The sequence below is a fragment of the Acomys russatus genome, chromosome 32 (genome assembly GCF_903995435.1).
Source record: "Acomys russatus chromosome 32, mAcoRus1.1, whole genome shotgun sequence".
NCBI classification, from domain to species: domain Eukaryota; kingdom Metazoa; phylum Chordata; class Mammalia; order Rodentia; family Muridae; genus Acomys; species Acomys russatus.
In genome coordinates, this window is record NC_067168.1 from 3783419 (window position 1) to 3801307 (window position 17889).

General features: G+C 49.8%; 1 protein-coding gene across 1 annotated transcript in view; it reads left to right on the top strand.

The window, feature by feature from the left end:
- The window catches only part of Myo5c (myosin VC), a 68152-nt gene that overhangs the window by 13570 nt on the left and 36693 nt on the right, over positions 1-17889 (top strand). Inside the window, exons 8-14 of the mRNA XM_051140830.1 lie at positions 1036-1143; positions 4324-4430; positions 6308-6573; positions 10897-10978; positions 11842-11982; positions 14985-15110; positions 16403-16486. Of these exons, the coding sequence (XP_050996787.1) occupies positions 1036-1143; positions 4324-4430; positions 6308-6573; positions 10897-10978; positions 11842-11982; positions 14985-15110; positions 16403-16486 (914 nt within the window). The remainder of the gene's footprint in view (positions 1-1035; positions 1144-4323; positions 4431-6307; positions 6574-10896; positions 10979-11841; positions 11983-14984; positions 15111-16402; positions 16487-17889) is intronic.

Genomic DNA, 17889 nt, shown 5'->3' on the forward strand with positions numbered 1-17889 from the left:
TCCTAGAGGTGAGCGCAGGAGCCTTAGGAACAAAAAACAGAGCTTTAGAGTCAGTCCTGTCTTGCTTATTTTTTATACAATGTTTTTGTTTGTTTGGTTTGGTTTGTTTTGGTTTGGTTTTTCAAGACATAGTTTCTCTATGTAGCCTTGGTTATCCTGGATTTGCTTTGTAGGCCAGGTTGGCCTTGAACTCACATCTATCCACCTGCCTCTGCCTCCTGAGTGCTGGGATTATTAAAGGCATGCACCACCACTCCTGGCTCTCAATGTCTTTTTTTTTTTTTTTAAGATTTATTTATTATTATGTATAAAGTGCTCTGCCTGCATGTCCACCTGTGTGCCAGAAGAGGGCATCAGATCACATTATAAATGGTTGTGAGCCACTTTGTGGCTGCTGGGAACTGAACTCATGCCCTCTGGAAAAAGCAGTCAGTGCTCTTAACTGCTGAGCTGTCTCTCCAGCCCCTCAGCACTATTTTTAAGCCCCTGCTTCTCTGTCAAATGTGAGCCTCTAAGTGAGGACTTCATTTTCCTGATTCTCAGCTTGGCTTTCTATAAATCCTTGTAAAGTGTTTGGTAGAGCCCATCAAGTGTGAACTGCCTTTCCTGTTCCTGTTCCTTCCATCTCCCCGCCCCCATCTCTCTCCCACCTCCACCCCCAGCTCTCTCTCTCCCCACCCTCAGCTCTCTCTCCCCCCACCCCCAGCTCTCTCTCTACCTCCAGCTCCCTCTCCCCCCCCTCAGCTCTCTCTCTCTCCCCACCCCCAGCTCTCTCTCCCCACTCCCAGCTCTCTATCTCCCCACCCCCAGCTCTCTCCCCACCCCCAGCTCTCTCCCCCCTTGCCCTCTTCCGGCTCTCTCCCCACCCCCAGCTCTCCCCGTTTCTTAAACAGGATTTTATGATGTAGCCCAGGCTAGCCTTGAACTTGGTAGCAGAGGAAAGCCACCGTGCCTGGCCTTTTTTCTTGTTTCTGGTAACTGTGTGGGTCTGGATTTCTGAGCTGTGGGTAGAACTAATTGTCCCCTCTGTTCCAGGGAGCGCAGATGAGTTCAACTACACGAGACTAGGGGGCAGCACTGTCATTGAAGGTGTAAATGACAGAGCTGACATGGTGGAGACACAGAAGACCTTCACACTGCTGGGTAAGGGGCATCATGCTAGCCAAGAAGTGCACACTCTCAGCACACACAAGAACCCGCAGGGCTGGAAGGATGGCCCAGTGGTTAAGGACACTGGCTACCTACCCTTCCAGAAGACCCAGATTTGATTCCTAGCACCCAGTTGGCAGCTCACAACCACCCCTAACTCTGGTTCCAAAGAAGCAGATTTTCTTCTGAACTCCGAGGGCACCAGTCACTCAAGGGTACATATGCAAGGCTGTAAGCACACATACACATAAAACAAATATGATTTTAAAATAAAGAACATGATTGGCCCCAGGCACTGACTTGGCTCCTCCACCCAGACCCAGCCCTGCACACAGGCCTGGAGCCATAGACACAGTTCCCAACACTGTACAGAGAATCAAAGAACATTACTTTATCACCTCCTAGGGCTGCTAATGGCCAGGGCCACTCCTGGGCTGTGTGAGGTGTCAGATGCCTCAGCCAGGGAAATGACTTGGGTAGGAGCTGCTGTGTCCAATAAGCTTTGTCCTCAAGGCTGTTGCCTGCTGGTTGCTATCTCCTTGAATTGCCTGAGCACCGCCATGTTAGAAACGCAGATCTAGGCTGTTGTCCCTGTTTCTTCCGTTCTTCGGCCATTCCCTTCCTTTCTGGCAACAGTCATTGCCACTGGCTGTTGCTGTGGCCCTTGGTCCCTACCAACAAGTCCACACCCTGGGCTCCAGAGAAGGGACCAGGCACAGTCACTCCCTGGTGTCTGATCCCTGCCACTGTGGTACTGGAGTGATGTTGTCTTAGGTCAGATGGTGACTTACGGAGGTTTAAAATTCGTTCGCAGGCAGTGTTGCTGAGGCTGCACGTTTTTGTCTCAAAAAGGCCTGGTGGCCAAGAGATTTGGTTAAAGACCACGAAGCACTAGTAGGGTGCTGCAGGTTCTGTGGTTTCCTTTGCTTTTTCTCAGTCAGTTCTTTATTTGTCATTTGTCACGTCAGCCACCTGCAGGCTTGCCAGGCTCACCTGTCATTCAGCTAACTCCCAGACTCAATAGACTCGGTGTATTTCTGGTCTGGTATTTTTTGTCTTTGAAGCAGAGATTTTCAGAGTCTTGAGATTACTTAGGAATCCGATGATCCGGGAGCCCAGGTTTCCTCCACGGGAAGCTTACGTGGCACTCGGGGCTGGCTACATTGCTGGACGGCAGGGGTGATGCTGCCCTCCATTCCGGCCTTCACCCAGCATGGACCAGATGGACATGTGATGGAGATGGACAACTTAGACAGTGATGGGAAGAGGCCCCCAGCATCTCCCCACACTCACAGGAGTGCCACAAAACCACGCATGGCTGCATCCTGAATCAACACAGCCCAGCTCACAGCTGGTAGCTAGACACATGGTCCTCTCAGCAGCTAGCTTAGTTTATTTTCGGCACCAGGAAATGGACCAGTTCCCTCTATTCCACATGCATCAGCCAAGATCCCGGCGGCATTGCATGGCAAAGTCAAGACAGGATCAGAGAGGGAGGGTGAGGTCCAGGCAAGCTTCACCAGGGACAGCAGGGACCCAGGACAAGGGACAGAACTGTGGTTGGCATCTTCTTGTTCAGACCCACTGTTGTTCTATGAGCCTGGAAGGAGGCTTCGGTAAATTCAGTGCCAGGCCAGGAGCAGACCCCGCTGTCTGTGAGGCCACACTGCACAGAGGAGCCCGGCAGGACATGCTCAGACCATCCCTCTGTTCTGCCTTCTGCCTATCCCCCTTCTCTTCCCCCTCCTCCTCTTGCTCCTCCCGATCTTCCTATTGGTGGTTACCATCTTTGTTGTCATAGTTACCACACTGTCTTCATTGTCACTTTCCTCATTGTCATCCTTCTCCTGCCCCCTTTTTCCTCCTTATCCTCCTTTGTCTCCTTCCATGGCTCTCTGTGAATCAGACCTGGCCAGAGACCCCAGGACACAAGAGCCTGTTGCCTTGATCCACTGTGGTTGATCTGAGGGCACTGGGGGGCAAATGGAATCCTTCCATCATCTCACCTGAAGAAGGATTCTGGGAGCTTGTTAGCAAAAAGAAAAGAAAGCCTTCAAACACATGAAATGCACCGGAGCCTTGTCTCCTTGGAACCTCCCTTAAGACAGATGCTTAGGAGGAATCGGTTTTGTTTTCATTGCTGTCATAGATGTAGTTTTGTTCTGGGTTTGGTTGGTTTTGTTTTTTGGTTGTTTGTTTTGTTTTGTTGGGTTGTTTGTTTTGTTTTTTGTTTGTGTGTGTGTTTTTTGAGATGGGGTGGGGGGAGGGTCTCCTGTAGCCCAGTCTGGCCTCAAACTTGCTATGTAGGATGATCTTGAACTTCTAATCCTGCCCCCACCTCCTGAATGCCACAATTACAGGAATTTTCCACTACACCTGGTTTATATGATGCTGGGAATCAAGTCCAGGGTCCCCTGCAATCCAGGCGAGCACTCTACCTACTGAGCCATATATACCCTCACCCCCAGATAGGTGTTGAATTCTCTGGCAGCCCAGAAGAGAGGAACCCACTGGCTGTAGCATTCTTATCTAGGAGAGGAGCTGAGAACAGCTTGTCACAAAGCTGACCTCATACCCCTGCCCCATGACAAGCCCACTTCACACCCCTGCCCCATGATAAGCCCCCTCCACACCCTTGCCCCATGACAAGTACACTTCACTCCTCTGCCCCATGACAAGCCCCCTCCACTCCCCCGCCCCATAACAAGCCCCCTCCACTCCTCTGCCCCATGACAAACCCCCTCCACTCCCCTGCCCCATAACAAGCCCCCTCCACTCCCCTGCCTCATGACAAGCCCCCTCCACTCCCCTGCCCCATGACAAGCCCCCTCCACTCCCCTGCCCCATGATAAGCCCACTTCACTCCCCTGCCCCATGACAAGCCCCCTCCACACCCCTGCCCCATGACAAGTACACTTGACTCCCCTGCCCCATGACAAGCCCCCTCCACTCCCCTGCCCCATGACAAGCCCCCTCCACTCCCCTGCCCCATGAAAAGCCCCCTCCACTCCCCTGCCCCATGAAAAGCCCCCTTCACACCCCTGCCCCATGACAAGTCTACTGCACACCCCTGTCTCAGTTCCTGGCTCTGCAACTAGAGTCTTGGAATCAGGTGCTGTACTGTGGGGCGTAGGAGAATGGCAGTACTCTGACTTGGGGAATGTTTGCTTTCAGGTTTCAAGGAAGATTTTCAGATGGATATTTTCAGGATTCTAGCTGCCATCCTGCATCTGGGTAATGTGCAGGTCACCACCGTGGGCAATGAGAGGTCTTCTGTCAGCGTAAGATTTGTGTTCCTTTTGCCCTTTTTTGGTGTGAGGGTCAGCGGGGCACAGCTCATGGCTCGCTGGCCTGCATGGATGAACACCAGCCATGGCTGGACCTACTAGGCAGACTGGTTTGGCTGGAACAAAGAAGAAAGAAAGATTGTCTTGCTCCCCTGTTACAGTGCGTGCGTGTAGTGAGGGAAGTGCTATGTGTTCTTTTAGTCAGCAGCCATCTATGGACCCTGTCATGTGCCAGGGCTTGTTGTAAGCTCGGTGAAACAGCATCAGACCAAACAAGAAGCCCTGACCTCACAGGAGGTGTGGTCTGGACAAAGTAGGAAAGCCTCCCATAGGCTCTCCAGGTTGGTGGGTGACTGGAGTGCACTCCTTACCCTCTTCCAACTCACTGCCCCTCCCACCGCCAGTGTCCAGGCTTCCCAGACCTCGCCCGCCCTCAGGTGACTGGGAGAGCTGAATATAATGCGATTGTGTCTCCCTCAGAGAAGCAGGCCTCTGCCCTTTTCCTCTCACACTCCCATAAAGTAAACATGGGTCCCACCCAACAAACGCGGTCACACAGACCTCCGTGGCGCACAGCTTTGCCATGGAGGCAATCACCTGGAGAGGAAAGAATTTTAAGACTCTTAAAAAAAGTTTTTTAATTTTTTAAAAATTTTATGTGTCTGGGTGCTTTGCCTGCATATGTGTCTGTGCATCCCTTGCCTGCCTGCTGGCCTGGGAGGCCAGTAGAGAGAGAGATGGCTCCCCTGGAGCTGGAGTTGAGCACAGTTGTGAGCTGCTGTGTGGGTCCTGATACGCAGAACTGGATTCTCTGGAGGGGCAGCCAGTGCCCTTAGCTGCTGAGCCATCTCTCCAGCGCCAGTTAAAACTAGAAAAGATGAGTCCTATAATTACTGGTCTTGGCTTAGGTACAGCATACAAGTCTTGGGAGCTTAGAATGTCAGATAGACTGAACTTGGGGGGAGCTCTCTTAGAAGTCAGCAGGCTGCTGCCCCTGTACATCTCCTGCTGAGCATGGCAGCAAGTCTTTCCACTTCAGGGGTTTCCCAGAGAGGAGGCCAAGCAAGGCCAGAAGGAAGCGCTGTGTGGGTGTGGTAGCCGGTGGAAGAATGTGGGTGAGGAGCAAGGAGGGGGTGACAAGACCGTGTGCGGTTTAGCTTTTCCCCTCCCACATTCTGCACATTTAAAGGGTGTCACTGTGTGGTGCTGCTTTCCTTGGGAGGAAGAGTGGTGTTCAGTCACGTGGAGTCTGCCAAGTGACAAGAACTGGAGGCAGCACATGCTGGCTAAGACAGATAGCATATCCTGTCTGCAGGCCAGCGGGCCATCTCTCACATCCAGACTCAAAAGAGAGAAATCATTTTGTATATTCAGCAGAGTCCCCCAACAGCCCTGGTATCATCTGAAAAGCTAGCTCAGGCTAGGGACTCCTACCAGATCTGTCTGGCAGCAAGACCTAGGCATCTTCCAGGGCAGATCACTTAGGGGACTCCTGGACACATTAGGAGGGATGGGGGGGGGGGTCGGTGGACAATCCTATGCTGACCAGGGCGTGCCTGGAGCAGGCCCAGAGCGGGTAGGGGCACAGTGCATAGCTGTGTATATGTGTGGACCAGGCCTGCTGGCTCCCTCAGCCAGAATAAAGGATCCCAGAAAGACACAGCTGGTCCGTAGCCATCGCTGCAGCAGGGACAGTCTCAGCACAGCCTCCTGCTCTGCTCCAGGCCTAGGTTCAGTCCCAAGGCCGGGATAGCTCACACAGTCCTCCACTCTTGCAGAGACTTAGCCACATGGGGCAGTATTAATGTTGGATGGCTGGATAACCCTGACGGTACTTGTGTTTGTTTGTTTGTTTGTTTGTTTGTTTTAAGGAGGATGACAGTCACCTGAGGGTGTTCTGCGAGCTCTTGGGCCTAGAGACTAGCAAAGTGGCTCAGTGGCTATGCAATAGAAAAATCGTGACCACCTCAGAGACTGTGGTAAAGCCCATGACTAGGCCTCAGGCCATCAATGCCAGGGATGCACTGGCCAAAAAGATCTACGCTCACCTGTTCGAGTTCATTGTAGAGAGAATCAACCAGGCACTGCACTTCTCAGGCGAGCAGCACACTTTTATTGGTGTTTTGGACATTTATGGGTAAGACTCTCTTCCGTGTGCCTGCCTTTTCCTCATTTCAATGTTAAATGCCCTGTTACTTTAGGCTGCTTCCTTCCACTTGCTTTGCGTGTTTTGAAGATGATTTTTTTTTTCTGTGTTGGATGTAGAGATGTTAAGTATAGGTCCTGGTTCATGGTGTCCTTTCTGTACAGTCCATTAAATACAGGGCAAAGAAGAGATAGGGAGATTTTTTTCCCCAGTGGGTACAGTGCTTGCTCTACAAACAGGAGTCGGATCCCAACACCCATGTAAAAAGCCAAGCCCCACAAAGCACAGGGAAGGCAGGGGAAGGCCAGCATAGCTGAACCTGTGCGCTCTAAGATGCCCAACATCGACCCCTGCCCTCCATGTGTGTACATGCACGAGCACATACACACACATAGACGTGCACACGCACATAATAAACGCTGAACTAGCAATGCCCATCAAAGCTCGCTGTGCAACAGTTCCTGTGTTAAGTGGTTTCTTGCTCTTCAAGCACCCCTTTAGAGAGGTAACAACCAAGGCTTGGAAGAATTAAGCTGTTCACAGCTGATTGTTTGGCATGGGGATATGGTCCATGTCCATCTCCTATAGGCTCCTGAGGTGCAGAGCCCTGAAGTACCTTCCTGTTTTCCCTGGGGAATGGCAGTTACAGCGGGTTGGCATCCTCCCAGTCGGCCTAGCCTGCTATCTCCCGCCCCCCACCCAACCCCTGCACATATACATTCCTGTCCATTCCTGGGCGATAAGGGTTCTGGTTCGCCCCAGCTCTTCTTCAGTCGCCCCGCCCCTTCTTCAATCACTCCACCCCTTCTTCGATCGCCCTGCCCCTTCTTCGATCGCCCCGCCCCTTCTTCAATCGCACCGCCCTTTCTTTAATCGCCCCACCCCTTCTTCAACCGCCCCGCCTCTTCTTCAATCGCCCCGCCCCTTCTCCAAACAGTACAGTGCTCAGGCCACTATGGAGTTCGGTCTCATCTTTCTCTCTGTCCTGTCCTGCTTTTCTGAACTCTGGGGTCTAGCCCCTGCTGAAGCTGCTTACAGAAGGCCAAGTGGAGCTGGTGTGGAGGTGACTCCAATGGGCTTTCTGGTTGTTAGAAACTGGCCTCTCATGTCCCCGTTCCTGCCACTCTCCCAGGACTACACCTGGCTTCTCCAGCAAACACTGTGTAGTTTCCGTGGACGAGGGGCTCTTTCCCCACCACACACAAAGGAGGAGAGAGAGAGAGAGACAGAGAGAGAGCGAGCACACTCGCAAGTATGAGCAGGAAGGGGGGCAGTGCTTTGACCCTGAACTTTTTGCCCAGGTAGAGAGCAAGCTGTACCGATACCTGTTCTAGGTAAAATGTGATACTAATGGGAGTTACTGTTTAATGTTAATCTTAAATGACTACTCATGGCTTGCAGTTAAAACATATCAACAGTTTGAAAATACTAATCCACTACTGGGATAGGTTAGTAAATTATTTACCCTGGCTTATCCCAAGAAATAATTTGAGTAACCAGTTTAAAAAAAAAAAAAAAAAAAAAGAATAGAATTGGAGAAAGTTGGTAGCCTGGTATAAAATCTTACACTAAGGTAAGAAATAATTGTTGTATTTTCTTGAACTTGCCTTTAAAAATAACAGATGTCTTACTTTAGCAATGTATTTTTTAAACTTTTTTTTTTTTTAACGATGTGTAAGTGTGTGTGTCTGCAGGTGGGTTTGTATTTATGTGAGCACTGATGCTTATAGAGTCGAGAAGAGGATGTCAGATGCAGGGCACTGGTGTTACAGGAAGTTGTGAGCCACCCGACATGGGTGCTGAGAACTGACCCCTGTCCCTCTGTGAGAACAGCACATGCTGTTAACTGCTGAGCTGTCTCCCTAGCCACTTTTTCATACTTTTATCTAACACATAAGTACTTGCCAGGTAGTGTGTGATGAAAGACTCATGCCTTCCATGCGGAGGAGGAAAGGAAGAAGAAGTCAGGATGACAGGAATAAAGTGAGCAGCAGGGGAGGGGAGGGAGGAGCAGGGTATGTAGAGATGAGGACAGAGGAAGGTGTGTGTGTGTGTGTGTGTGTGTGTGTGTGTGTGTGTGTGTGTGCATGCACATGACTGTGTGTGAGTCTCTGTGCGTTTTGTGTGAGTCTGTCTGTGCCTGTGTGTCTGTGTAGAGTAAGTACAGATAAAGAGGAAGAATAGCCAGGAGGGCATGGTGGTGCACGCCTTTAATCCCAGCACTCGGAAGGTAGAGGCAAGTGGATCTTTGTGCGTTCGAGGCCAGCCTGGTCTACAAGTGAGTCCAGGACAGCCAAGGCAACACAGAGAAACCCTGTCTCGAAAAACAAGCAACAGCAAAGGCAGGGGGGGGCGGGGAGAGGGAGGAAGAACAGTGGGTGAGTAGCAGGATGGGAGAGGGGACTAAAATCCACAGCGTTCCAGACAACCATAATGAAGAATTTGGATTTTGCCACTAATTGGCCCATTATATGATAAGAGTACTTGCAAATTTAAAAACTTGTCCATTGAAATTTCCAGTTGGGAAATGAGACTCTTCTGTGGTAGTTATAAAAAATGGTGCATGTACCCACAGCTCCCCACTGAGTGGCAGATCTTGTGGCCTAGGTGAATCCTTTCCTAGAACTCTGACCTCTGTGTTGACTTGGGTCTTCACACATGCATAGCTTTTGAGGGAACTGAGCTCAGCTTAACCTGGGTGAGGCAGTGGCTGCCAGGAAATGTGAGCGTCCTCAAACGCAGGCAAAGCTGCAGCTGGGAGCTTTGAGGTTCAGCTGCAGAGTGGAAAAAGATTTTTGATGCCCTGGGCTGTGGCATGTTTATATTTATGTGTTTACATTATGATCAGGGTTGGAAATGTCTGAGTCTGAGGCTAGACCTCTGCAGTTCAGTGACACATTTTCAGAGCCACCAGCAGGGCCTTTTCTCCAGAACTATCAGGACAGTCAGATGGAAGAAGTCACCAAGGCATCTTGAACCTTAAGCCCTGGTCCCAGTGGAAACCATTGTCACAGACAGCACTCCTCTGGCACCTTAAGTCACAGGTCCATGGGTTTTAAACTTCAGCTCACAGTGACTTAAAAAAAAAAGAAAGAAAGAAACATCATTTGACCATCTGCCCTGTTGTGGGAAGCCATGTTGTTCTTGGCCCTGGCCTGAGGTCCCTCCAGGTCCAGCCCTGACTTCAGATGCTATGAAAATGGTTCAAAGAGCTGCTACAGCCAGCTCACCCTGGAGATCTCCAGGAACCTATGGCGGGGGTTGACAGTGACCTCACAGGACCAGAGCCATGAGGGACAAAGCCTTGGGTGTGGCCAGGATGGGGGAGGATGGGGATCAAGCTGACTTTTGGGCATCATTGGACTCTGTTGGGTCTCACCATGGTCTCTTGTCCTCTGAGCCTTGTGTATCACAATGAAGTCACATTAATGCCCCACTTGAGGCAGAGTTAGAGCAAAGAGAGGGCTCCTCTTCAGACTTTTCCCAGCAGGGTGCTCACCCAGCCAGGCAGAGGACTTAGTGTACACCATAGTAAACTGCTGCCTCCTCCTGAGAAGCAGCTAAGGGGAAATCCTGGCCTGGGTTCATAAATGGCCACAGCTGGCAATGAGCTAGGCTGTTCCTCAAGACAATTCTATTTGTCATAGGCCCCAAAGGGCTTCACTGCTGTGCTGTAAATAGCCAGTCTCCCATTGCTGTCTCCTGCCTGGCTGCTCCAAGCTCTTGAGTTTACAACTAACCGGTAACCCTGGAAACAGCTATTAAAGTCTGAGGACAGGGCGGGGAAGTGTGTGGCTTCCTGCTGTGCTGAGGTATTAAGTGACCTCAGTGTTTTGTTCCAGGAACTCTGAAAGCAAGCTTTGGGGAGACAGAATTGTGTCCGCTCTTTGGCTGTGCAGGGAGAGGGGAGAGGGAAGTGTTCTTCCATTGAAAGCTCAGGCGTTGCTACCTTGGTGCTGAACCCTGAGGAATCTGAGCCAACCTCTCAGTCATTTCTCATTCCATAGAGCAAGGGCAGTAATGCTGACGCGGGTGTTCCACGGGTTAAGTGATATGCCATGTGTGACAGGGCTACTGTAATGCCTGGCTTGGGAGCAGTGAGTCACGTACAGCCAGAATCCTTCCAGAGAACAACCAGAGGGAAAAGGGATAGTTTGTCAGCTGACTAGCAGCTTTGAAGTGGTTTAGGCTTGCTGAAAGTGTAGCAGACCCCTTAACACTATGGAGTCATTACAAAATCTTGCTTTGCTGTAATGAATGAATGTCTAAGGTCCTGCGCTTGCTTTCATTTTGATTTGTTCAACTGTGTTTCAGTTTTGAGACCTTTGACATAAACAGCTTTGAGCAGTTCTGCATCAATTACGCTAATGAAAAGCTGCAGCAGCAGTTTAACCTGGTAGGTGGCACTTTTTTGTCTTCCTGAGGCCAATGCTCAGGCCTTTGTGAGCACGACCAGAGCATGAGTGAGGCACAGTGCTCATCCCTCTGTGAGCACGCCCATGGCATGAGTGAGACACAGTGCTCTTCCCTCTGTGAGCACAACCATGGGATGGGTGAGACACAGTGCTCATCCCTCTGTGAGCACGCCCATGGCATGAGTCCTTTTCTGGTTCCTCATCCAGAATCCCAAGGATCCGTGCTTGGATAGATTAAAATGTCTTGATGGTTAGAGCTATACGTTGGCTTGCTGTGCCGCTCTGTGGTTGGATCTTGAAACTGCACCACCAGCTTCGATTTCTCTTCCAAGCCAACTTGCTTTCCTCCCTGTGTGTCACCTGTTTCCTTTGTCCTCCAGGCGGAGTCTGAAGCGGGTCCTGGGGAAGCCTCTTTGACATGCTAAAGCCTAGTATAGGCTTTGCACACTGGCTGCATAGCCATCATCCTCTGTGGCTGCCCTGCCTTGGCTGGGCTGCTGCAGGCTAAGGAGGCCAAATTTTTTTTCCCCCAGAGAGCAGCAGTGGGTCACAGCCAAAGCAAAAAGGGACTCATGAGCTATGTTCATGGTAACACATGCTGGCCTAAGGCTGACACACTGGGCGTGGAGAAGGTGTCAGGGTGACAGACAGACAGACAGACAGACAGACAGGCAGGAGAGTACATGATGGCTCTGTCCCTGGGAAGGGGCAGGCCAGTATTCTGGGGTCTTCCTGATGACCTATCAGCCCTCCATCTGCATCTTCCAAGCCTGTGACCTGCCTTTCACGTGCTCTTGTTCGTTCACGTCGTTTAATTTCCGACTTATCCCTGGAATCCCCCCAGCACGTCTTTAAGCTTGAGCAAGAAGAATACATGAAGGAAGGCATCCCTTGGACCCTGATAGACTTCTATGACAATCGACCTGTTATTGACCTGATTGAAGCAAAGATGGGCATTTTGGAGTTGCTGGATGAAGAATGCTTGGTAACTTTCAGGATAATTGGCTTCTTTTTCAGCGTCCGCGCAGCTATGGATGCATGCACCGTAGAGTGGTTCTTCTCGGGGCTGCATCTGTTAAGTCGGGATGCCTTACCCATTTGGTTAGATATTATCTCTGAGACACAAATGTGGACCTGGAACCCTAGGACCCTAAGACCCTCCCACCTTTAGCACGCTATGTACCACCCTTGGGTATACATTTAAAAGGAAAAAAAAATGAGGACATGACACTCCTAGGTATGGTGGAAGAGAAGGATTGTTATAGATATGCGGGAAAGCATATCAGGGACATTTAGAAGAGTCCAAAGAAGACGTGACCCTGAGCTGGGCCATGTGAAGAGAAGGGAAGCAGAAGGGAAAGGAGAGAGAGAAGAGACAGGTGCAGCAGCCGGAGGTCCAAAGGTACAAAGAGGGTGGGTAACTAAAATGGTTACATTATATACAGAAGAGCAGCCTAAGCCCTGGGCTGGAGACTGCTAGCCAGGAGGGCCCAGTAACAGGTAGGGACTAAGGGATGCTGGGAGAATCTGGCTGCCAGGTCTGCTTTGACATGCTAAATAGGCACATCAGCCATTTGTCTGGGGCTTCAAATTTAGCAGTAGACATGAGGGAGAGAATAGCCAGAGGCGTCTAGAAGGGTCCATACTAAAATGGGCCGTGGAAGTCCGGGGAGGAGGAAAAGAAGACAGGTGGAGCAAGGGAGGGGTCCAGGACCAAGAGAGGCCACGTAGGTAAAAGAGCTGGGTTATACAGGGCGGAACAGCTGAGGGAAGGGCAGTGAAGGGCAGGAGCTGAAGAGATTGAGGCTGTGGGGTGGCGTATGGCAGCCAGGGTGACCTTGTAACAGGTAGGGACTGAGGGAGACTAGTGGCCAGAGTCCACATTTAAATGGGCACCTCAGCCAGCCATTTGCCCTGAGGTTGAGACCTAATGGGGTATCAGGTACAGTTTCTAGGGTGACATCCAGCAAGGAGGCAATCTTTGAGGCCAGCGCGCAGACAGATGTGTAGGCACACAGGCAACGGCTACCCTGTTGCTAACTGCTAACAACAGTGACAGTTTCCTTCTTCCTGGTCTTGTGAGTCACCAGGAAGGGGTGCAGGGAGTCAACACCACCTGATTCCAGAGACCTGGCCAGGAGTTGTTTGGCTACGTTTGCTCTTTGGGAGGAGCAACTTGAAGGTGGGTCAGCCCAGCTGTGAGCTCTGAGAACAGTACTCCCCAGGAGAGGATAAGTGGGCTTGAAACAGTAACTCCTGACACTTGAGCTGTCATTTCTAACCCTCCCCCAAGAAGATTTATTTGCTTAAAAATAATGATACAATATGTCAGGTTCAAAAGAAACAAGACAAATGGCTAATGGTGGAGCCTGTTAGCATACCAAAGCAGTGCAGGCCTCCAGGCTCACTTGGGATGGGACTCGTGGCTCCTCTCAGCTCTTCTCACCCCATCCCTATTCTAACTAAGCTTCTCCAGCCCCTAGACTTCCCTTCTCCAACTTCTCCTCCCCTCATCACCCTGGCGCTTTAGCTCTGTACTCTCTTGCCGCTCTCTCTTGTCCTCTCTTCCACTCTCTTGCTCTCCCATCTCTCTCCTCTCATGATGTATGTTAGTCTACTGGCCATGGTCAGTCTGCTACCTTCTCTCCCTGTGCCGGACTCTTTCAGATGCCTCTGGTTGTACTCTTCCTCATATCTACAGTAGAAACCTTTTCCCTGAGCCGTATCTTGGAGCAATTGTGTCCTCATTTTTATGCACAATAGTGAGGACTTCTTGATAGTTCCTTCCTGGAATTCTTCCTGATGACACTTCCCAACACCAGCTCTTGCATGCATCAAGCCAGTGTTCTACAGTGTTCTAGAGTCAGGAGTATAAAGGGCAAGGTAGACTTCAAGTTATTTGTAAAGCGTTTCCTAATCGAGACACAATGGGGTATTGAATTCACTCTGTTGGAGTTGAATTTAACTAGTAATGTCTAAATGCCAGCATTAAAAAAACAGGTTTTTCAAGACGCTTAGCAGGAGGAAGTACAATCTCTGTTCTGGGAGGCAGAAGAGCAAGATAAAATCTATTTTCCTTGAGATGGGGGTAGGGAAGCCGCACACCTGGCGCTGTTCTTCCCATCACATTCTTCTTCCCCTGAACTATGAGGCGTCTCTGAGAGGAAGAATAGAACCCTGCCTATTCTGCAGTAAGACACGTCTTCACTCCTAAGTCATGAGGTGGCCATCTCCCTTTAGAATACTTTGGTCTTCTAGAGGAACACTGGCATTTTTATGTTTATATTTAATAAGATATAAGATAATGAGGTACCAGATGCCAGATATTATGTTATAGAGGAGTTTATTAAGTGAGCATGGAGAGAGAAGGAAACAGGGGAGAGGTACCCCAGAGAGAGAGGGGGGGAGGGATAGAGACAGAGACAGAAGAGGAAGAGAAAGAGCCATGAGGAGGGTTTGTTCTTTTGTATGGCCCTGGGCAGGGCCACGCTCCCATGGCAGGTAGGCAATGACATCACAGGTAGGCAGACTGAAGCAGAATCTTAACAGGCATAGCCATTTAAATATCGTGACTAAATATTTTCTATATTGCCATAATTATTATTTGTCCATAATAAAAAAAATAAAGAGTAACTATCTACAAAGACTAATAAGGCCAAAGATACATGAATGCTCGGAATTGCTTAAAGCAGCAGTTCTCAGCCTGTGGGCCATGATTCCTGTGAGGGAAGCCGCCTAAGGCCATTGGAAAACACAAATATTTATATTTACATGACATTCATAACAACAGCAAAACTACAGTTATGACGTAGCAACAAAAACAAAACTGTATTAAAGGGTTGAAGCATCAGGAAGGTTGAGGACCCCTGGCCTAGAGTTAGAGCAGCTCCCTGAGGCCTTGGTGCCCCCAAATTAGCGTCTTTCCTCCCTGTAGTTCATCTTTCATCTCGTTACCTTACTTGAGATCTCCCTTGCCTTCTCTTCCAGTTGCCTCATGGAACTGATGAAAACTGGCTTCAAAAGCTGTATAACAACTTTGTCAACAAGAACTCTTTGTTTGAAAAGCCTAGAATGTCAAACACGTCCTTCATCATCCAGCACTTTGCTGACAAGGTACAGTGAAGTCTCGACCAGTGTGCTATGCCCCAGGACAAGTCTCACCAAAGGGAACTGGGGAAATAGCGCGTCAGTCAAGTGCTTGCCTTCTAAGCAGGAGGACCTGAGTTCAATCCCAGTCCCTTTGTAAAACAAACAAACAGGGCATGATGACATACGAATATAGTCTATTGGTGGGAAGGTGTTTTATTATAGGTAAAAGAGAAGAGAGGGAGAGGAGGGGGAAGAGAAAGAGGAGGAGGAGGAGGAGAAAGAGGAGGAGGAGAAAAAGGAGGAGGAGAAAGAGGAGGAGGAAGAGGAGAAAGAGGAGGAGGAGAAGAAGGAGGAAGAAGAGGAGGAGGAAGAGAAAGAGGAGGAGGAGGAGAAAGAGGAGGAGGAGAAAGAGGAGGAGGAGGAAAAGGGGAGGAGGAGGAAAAGGAGGAGGAGGAGAAAGAGGAGGAAGAGGAGGAAGAGGAGGAGGAGGAAGAGGAAGAGGAAGAGAAGAGGAGGAAAGAGGAGGGGAGAAGGAGGACGGAGGAGAAAGAAGGAGGAGGAGAAAGAGGAGGAAGAGGAGAGGAAGAGGAGGAGGAGAAAGAGGAAGAGGAGGAGGAGAAAGAGGAAGAGGAGGAGGAGAAAGAGGAGGAAAAGGAGGAGGAGAAAGAGGAGGAGGAAGAGGAGAAAGAAGAAGAGGAGAAAGAGGAGGAGAAGGAGGAGGAGGGAAGAACAAGACAGCAAGAGAGCTAGAGCAAGGAAGTAGAGAACCTCAGACTATAGGGGGGGACAAGTAGCTGGGGGAGGGAAGCCTGTCAGCTAGAGCAGACCTGGGGGCTAGGGATGAAGTGGGGGGCAGGATGCTTTGAAATGTATAACAAGTACTAGTGAGTTAGATCTGGGGGAGCCTGGCAGCTAGCATGAGCTTTGATATGCTGATAGCTACCACAGGTATATGTCTGTTCTTCCAGAAGCAAGAGAAATGACTCCTTTTAGGGGACAGAAACCTTTTCACAAGTTCCTGGGGGGAATGCTGGTGTTTATATCTAAACACCAGAAATCCTTCTGTAGTCCAGATTGAGTTCATTTCTGGATATATGTAATTGCCTGAGACCTAACAATACACACACACACACACACACACACACACACACACACGGGGACCTGGGAGTGTAGCTCAGTGGTAGAATACGTACTTAGCGCATGTAGAGCCCTGGGTTTGATCCATGTACTACAAAGAAAGGAAGGAAGCGAAGAAATGAGCTTGCACGGGCGGCTGCGCGCTCTGGCCTCGGGGTAAGCGGCCTCTCTCCACACAGGTGGAGTACCAGTGTGAAGGCTTCCTGGAGAAGAACAGGGACACCGTGTATGACATGCTGGTGGAGCTCCTCAGAGCAAGCAAGGTTAGCCGGGTCCCCAGGGGCACAGGCTGCTGATCACTGTCAGCTGACACAGGAAGGGTGGAGTGGGAGAGAGAGGGTGACAGCTTCCAGGTCTTTCCTTCCTTCCTTTCTTCCTTCCTTTCTTCCTTTCTTCCTTCCTTTCATCTTTCTTTTGTCCTTTCTTTCTTTTTCACCATTGAATAAAATTCCAATATATCCATGTATCACATCTTGTTTGTTTTAGAATTGAAGGTAAAGTATGCTTTTGTATCTAAAACCGTTGTAAATTGTATGCATGCAGTCGGCCATGCGGATGACAGAGGGGGACAGACAGCTAACGTAGCTGGTTAGGAAAGCGCGGCTCTCACATTTGGCCCCCTCATTCACGCACAGGACTGTGGCTCTAGCTGTGGGTCAGTCCCATCCTCACTCTGGGGACCAGTATTCTAGTGGAAGCCACATTCCTTAACACAGAAACAAGCAGCGTGAAGACCCCACAGCACACAAAGAAAACCAGGCAGTGGTGGTGCACATCTTTAATGCCAGCACTCAGGAGGCAGAGGCAGGTGGATCTCTGAGTTTGAGTTCAGCCCGGTCTACAGAGGTGCACAGAGAAACTCTGTCTCAAAAAACAAAAACAAAAACCAAAGAGAAGAAAAACAAAGGAGCTGGAAAGATGTCAACGAAGTGGCTACCTCACAAGCACACACATACAAAAAGAAAGAAATCAAACCAAGTGTGAGAATAGCAGAAAGAAGTACAGCCTTGGGCCGCAGGTTCTAGAATCTACCACTTGGTGTGATAAACAGTATCTCCAAACAAACAACTTGTGGCTATTTCTTTCCCACTTCAAACTCTTCCATATGAAACTTTGAGAACAGAGTACTTCATAGTTAGGCCTTCATTTTATAATAATTTGAGGTACACTCACTTCCCTCTTTTAGAAGATCCAGTCCACCGTTTTAAACGGCTCAGGTCTTTGAATAGTTTCCTGCAGGAGCCCACACAGTTGCACTGGCAATAATAAACAAATGCCACGTGGAAGCAGCCACACCCACCCAGGTTGCCCGCAGAAGAGCCTCCAGTGTTGGAACACAGTCGCATCTTGTGACACAATTAGTTGTCTTAATTTGCTGATTATTTACTCAGCCCCGAGCTTATCCCAGGGTCCCATCTGGAAGATGTCGTGTGGCCATAGAACTGGGTCTGTCTCCTGGGCTAACAGGTGGGATCTCCAGATTCCGTCACTGCACAGAGGGGCACGGGAGGATGCAGGAGGATGCAGTGTCCTGCTTTGATGCCATTATCCACTTTAAAAGAAGGGATGGTGACAGAAGACAGACACTTGACACAACTGATGCACAGCACAATGTGGGTCCCTCAAAAGAGGCACAAATAAAGATGAGTGAGGAGAGGCAGGACCA